General features: G+C 41.1%; 1 protein-coding gene across 1 annotated transcript in view; it reads right to left on the bottom strand.

Moving 5' to 3' along the window:
• Positions 1–2418: 2418 nt before the first annotated feature.
• Positions 2419–6042, bottom strand: part of hoxb8a (homeobox B8a) — an 8752-nt gene continuing 5128 nt past the window's right edge. Inside the window, 2 exon segments of the mRNA XM_062407167.1 lie at positions 2419–2577; positions 2579–2853. Of these exon segments, the coding sequence (XP_062263151.1) occupies positions 2476–2577; positions 2579–2853 (377 nt within the window). The 3' untranslated portion in view covers positions 2419–2475.

The raw sequence follows: 6042 nt of genomic DNA, 5'->3' as shown, positions 1-6042 counted from the left end.
TGAGAGGGTCAATTTGGGCCCAACATCGAGTATTCCATCAATTGGAAACATCATACAATTGTTGCATTATATTAAATAATTGGACATCTTCCTCCCACATGCATTAAACTAATATAGTTTATTTGTTAGCTTAAGGCTACATCCACTGAGTTTTATTTGGAAAATGGAGCACTTTTGTTACTTTTTTATTTTGCGTCCCCAATAAAAGCAGTATTTTCAATGACTTTGGTTCTAGGGTTATATTTCAATCTGAACGGACAAAAATTGAGACGTCTGGAAAAAAAGGATGCAGACACCTGCCATCGACAAATCCATGGATCAGAACGATTTTGAATCATTGATTGGATCTGTCCACATGTATGTGTTAGCTGAAACTGTTTCAAAACAAAAACCTTTTCCATCCATATGAGCATTTTAGCTTTATCTATCCCAAAGTCTCCTTATACTTATGTTTTATCTTATATTATCTTATCTTTAGTCGAGGAAGATGCTGTTTTTTCTCTCTGGAATAGGATTGTGTAATCCGAGTTTGAGTCCCCTTATTTAACTTAATATGTTTTTGTAAAAAAATGAATAAAATGATATCAAGGCAAAAAAAGGTGCAGCAACATCAGAATTGCACCTTTTCAGACTTTTCATTTGGAAACTGCATTGACAAACCAGTGTAGTGACTCAATGGCTCGTTTCTCAGTGGATGAACGTGCATGTCCATGTGTCTCTGCCTCTTTGATTTTTGTCATCTGATTGAGAAAAACACTGGATGTGTGTGTGAAGTCTGCAGCATATCTGTCAAACCCACGCTCCCACAGAGGAACTGGACTTCCTATCACAACTTTTCCTGATCCTGTTCCAAAATGTAACGGCTGGAAACTCAATCAGAAGAACACTTGGCAGTGCTCTGAAAACACTCTGGATTTCCCCTGAAGTCTGAGTAAAGAGCACTAGGGTCCAGCTCTGTATGGATGTGTAAATGTGCACGCTCAGTGTGTTTGATCTTCCCATATGGAAACGATCCGACCTCAAGTCGTCATCGTGATGATGATGGAAGGCAGTGTATACAGGCCTGTAATAATGTAAGTGGAGGTGGAGGACCAGGCCATAAATAAAGGCATGTTTGAATAGGATGTGGACTTTGTGTGTGTGTGCGTGTGTGTGTATGTAGGCTAAGTGTGTATTGGAGGAGTGGTGGGGGCGTGAGGATTGAGGAGGTAGTGTGGGGAGTGTGTGTGTGTGTGTGGGGGGGAGACTTCCGAGTCAAGGATTAAATGTTTGGCCTCACGAACCGAGTGGTTTTATCAGTCTGGGTGCTGACAGAAGTTCACAGAGAGAAGAGAGTTGCTGAAGGAGGAGAAGACGGTGAGAGAGGAGAGGAAACGGACAGAGAAAAGTGTGCATGAAATAAAAGCCAATGGAGGTTGCTAGCTTGTCTTTCTTTTTATCCCAATTTCTGATCAGTTAAAAGTGAACTAACACCTCACACTTCTATTTTCTCCTGAACTGATCCCTGTAGAAATCGAATAAGATCGTTCCTATAACAACACCACGGACTCACAGCAGAACTCTTTCTTCACATTAAGTGCAGGAAGCAACATTTTTATTACATTTTTTTCTCATTTTTTATTTTTATGAATGTTCTTTTTTTTTTATAATCTGCACTGTGCGCATGCTTTTTACCCAAAAAGAGAAAAAGGATGACAACATAAAACAAACACCATCGATCAAATAACGAACTAAAACGACAATTAGAGTGTGTAAAAAAGAGACCCGACCCACTAAATGGCATAAATAGGCAGTTTCATGTTGTTGGAAATTTCATTAATTGCTACGTCATCGTCGTCATCAATCATCAATCATTACCATAACAACAACAACAACAACAACATATAAGTGAGAAGTACAGTAAAAAGTGCACCATCATCATTTTTAACTTAAAAACTATACAGCTGCCAAAGATAAAATTGTTAATGATAAACTTCTAACAATATAGAAATGTTTCCACGATAATTGTTCCACGAAGAAATTAAGCTATAATTTTTATTTCTTTTTTGTTTGTTTTAAACACTAGAGTAGGCTTTGCTTGCTTGACTTGGATCGACCCCTCCACTCTCGCCAATCAATGTTTCTTTTTTTTCTTTTTGTCAAGTTCGTGTTCTTGCTTCATTGCATCATTTTTTTCATCATCTACAGTCAGCAGACAGCGGCGCGGGGCCCCTGCAGTCCGTCCAGTTCACCAGTCGCCATTTTGGAAACCCACGTTTCCTCACGTGGTGTGGATCCTGGAGACGGTGGGGCAGTCCAGTGGCCTCAAGTAAGAACAAAACAACGACCCCAACCCACCCACCCTAACCCCTTCTTGTCCAACATTTACAACCTCATTGTCCCCCGTCCCTCTCCCCTTTTCACCCCATTCCCCTGAAATCCACTATTTCTTTCCTCCCTACATTTGCTTGTGGGTTTTCTCGCAGCAATCCTCATTCACAGGGGCCTGTGGTCCCGCTGTGCCCGCCACCGCCACTGCCACTGCCACCGGGACCCCTCCTCCTCCACCTCCGCCTTCTCCACTTCCGCTTCCTCCACTTCCGTCCCCCTCGTGCAGTTCCTTCTCCCTCCTTTCCCGCTCCACGGCCTCCTGCTCACTCTTGCTGCTGGGGAACTTGTCCTTGTTGTTCTCCTTCTTCCACTTCATCCTCCTGTTCTGAAACCAGATCTTTACCTGCCTCTCTGTCAGCGCCAGTGCGTGTGACACCTCGATGCGGCGTTTCCGGGTCAGGTAGGGGTTGAACAGGAACTCCTTCTCCAGCTCCAAGGTCTGGTAGCGGCTGTAGGTCTGGCGTCCACGCCTCCGGCCCGCAGCTAATAGGAGAAATTGATTGATTGGGTTATTAAAGAAAAATCTGCATTCTTATATCTCACATCTTCTCATGGTCATACTGACTTTTACATATATAACCCACAAGGACAAATATAGACAACCCAATGAATTCTTTATGACAAAGCTTGTTATTTTTGGGGTTTATAGCTAAATTGTTGCAATATCTAATCAATACTTCCCGCAATCAATACTTCTAATCAATAAGACCCCACCAATGTCTTCATGCATTTTTTTTTCTAACCAGGAGTGTAAAGGACTAAACATTTCCAGTTAAAATCTCATTAAAGTACCAAATCCTCACATTTACAAGTCTCAAACAAAAGCGGATTTGGTTTATTACTTAGGAAAATATGCAAACTAACAGTCAAATTTATTTAAATTGATGACTACCAACATAATCATTAAACACTTCAGATTTATTTTATTTGATGAAACAATTGTAAGAGCGTCACAATTACAAAACTGGAAACTTGTTGATTTGGTTTGGGGTTAATTTTATTGAATGGTGGATGACCCTCCGCCATTGATTTTAGTTGACACGGAATGTGAATTAATTCCTTGGTTCTTTGGATGAGCTCAATGAGAGACACATGCACAATATATATCTCACTATATATAGAGAGATATATATATTATTCATGTGTGTGTGTGTGCACGTGAACTTCATTGTAATGTTTAAATTAAGTTAAAATTCAGTAAATGTGATGTAAAAACCCAATTGGGTCCTCATGTGAGTTTAATGTGCAGGAGTCCCATATATACACAAACACAAACACAAACGCACACACAAACGCACACACACACACACACACACACACAAACACACACACACACACACACACACACACACACACACACACACACACACACTCACACACACACACAATACTATAAATACGTTGTAAATATGTGTCCATGACTTTGACTCAAAAAGTAAAAAGGATGACAATATAAACTAAACACCATCGATCAAGGAACCAACTAAACCAATGACATCAATTAGAGTGTGCAAAAAGGAGCCCCGACCCACCTAAATGGCAGAAATAGGCAGCTTCATGTTGTTCTAAACCCAATCAACTTCTAACACTATATAAATGTTTCCACAATAATTGTTCCACAAAGAAATTCCGCTATAATCTGTCTCTCTTTTTTGGTTTGTTTTAAACACTAGAGTAGGCTTTGTTTGTTTGACTTGGATCGACCCCTCCCCTCCTGCGACTCAATTCAATCTTTTCATCAAAATTTTTTGTTCCTGTTTCATTGCAAAATTGTTTGTCCCTTTTCTACAGTCAGCAGACAGCAGCGTGAGGCCCCTGCAGTCCGTTCATCTCACCGGCCGCCATTTTGGAGACTCGCGCTTTATACACGGATTGGATCCTGGAGACGGCGGGGCACTTCAGTGGCCTCAAGAAAGAATAAAACAACGATCCCACCCTCACCCCTTCCTGTCCAACATTTACAACCTCATTGTCCCCCCATCTCTCTCCCCTTTTCACCCCCTCGCCTGGAATCCACTATTCTTTTTTCCGCCCTGCACTTGCTCGTGGGTTTTTTCGACGCAGACTTGATGGTTCGGTTTGGGGTTAATCGTGTTGAATGGTGGCAAAGGATGAGCCTCAAACATTTGTCACCGAATGACCATTCAATCATTCTTAAAACTCTCAGCAACAAAGAGAAAATCCACCGAGCACTCACAGAAGTGCACATAAATATTTGATGCTATAAATACATCGTAAACACTTTTAAAGGGGAGAACCGATCCTAAGCGGTCTGCGAGGAAGAACAAAGACTTCTCTTCAGAAATAGCGCAGCGCAAACAATGAGGAGTGAATATGAAGACAATTGATGTCTGAAAACCAAACGGCTCATTTACTCTGCTCGCTCTTTGTTTTATGTTCCAGCTTTGAAAAGAACACAGGCACAGACCTGCTACACAGAGACAATAATAATACCCAATACTTAATAAACACACGTGAGACAGGATATGACACACACAGGATAGGCATGGAAGAATATGAGTTATAATTGTTACAGCTGTGAAATACTATCGTTCAGCTGTATCCCGTGAACGCGTAGTTGGTCCTTACAAGTGGGCGACACTAGAATTAGGTGATTATAATATCCTTAATTCTGAGACCAGTAGGTAATAAGGCAAATATGAACAAATCTTTAGTAAAAATAAATTGCACCAAAGTATATCCGCATAAACAGGGAGAATAAAGGTGCATGACTGCCGACACCTTCAGGATAATCGTGTAATTAAAATGTAGTTTTTGTTAGCCTAACCATTAAATAAAACCAGTGATGACAATGCATTGATATAAATAGGTGCGGTTAGTGCACGTGTGTAAAATGTATAATATATTACGCTAGGGCCAATACTGCAAAGGGAACATACAACAACCCTTCAAAACTGGTAGAATTAAAATATTTCTGGTAAATTAAAGAAAACACTGTTTCCGGACCAGAGGGGAATTCTCAGCTGCTGTTTATTGCCTTGTGTAGTGATTTGCTGTTTGGAACAGACCTACACAAAGTCTCTCTCTCTCTCTCTCTCTCTCCAGGACAGTTAAGTTTCTGGGTAAAATTAAGGGCAGTGACTTTGATGGACACACATTTGTGGCTATAATCATATAGAAGTCCTGCATTTGATCGCATCATCTCATGTCATGAAGCCGGAGGCTAAACGGTGAAGCTCTCGTCAATCTCTGTTATATATAAGCTGCCACAGACTCCTGCCCTGCAGGATGGTCTCTACCTTTGAAAGAAAGTCTCTTGGTCTCATTAGATTTCCGCATAGTTTCCATCTATGGGCACAGAGCTGCTATTTATATAGAAGCAGGCAGAAGAAGGAGAAGACAAGGGAGTCTTTATGGAAATGCATGAAGTTGTAAGTGATGTAAATGTCTTGTATGTGTTATCTGTCACGGGACTGGCGCCGTGATTTCGTGCTAGAGAGACTGGAGGGAAGTCAACGCCACATTCACTGCTGTCACCAGCCATGAATTAAGGGAAATGGGAAACACTTTCCTGGATAAAATAACAGCACGGACGCTTTGATCCAAAGGGTTTTTGACGGAGCAACATACACAGAGAATTTCACCCCCAACCCCGGCTGTGTCACACCATCACACCTTGCCATAATATATCTTTGCTTATATGGATCAAAC

This window comes from Platichthys flesus, chromosome 16 (genome assembly GCF_949316205.1).
Source record: "Platichthys flesus chromosome 16, fPlaFle2.1, whole genome shotgun sequence".
Lineage (NCBI taxonomy): Eukaryota > Metazoa > Chordata > Actinopteri > Pleuronectiformes > Pleuronectidae > Platichthys > Platichthys flesus.
This window is presented reverse-complemented; position numbering and strand designations above follow the sequence as displayed.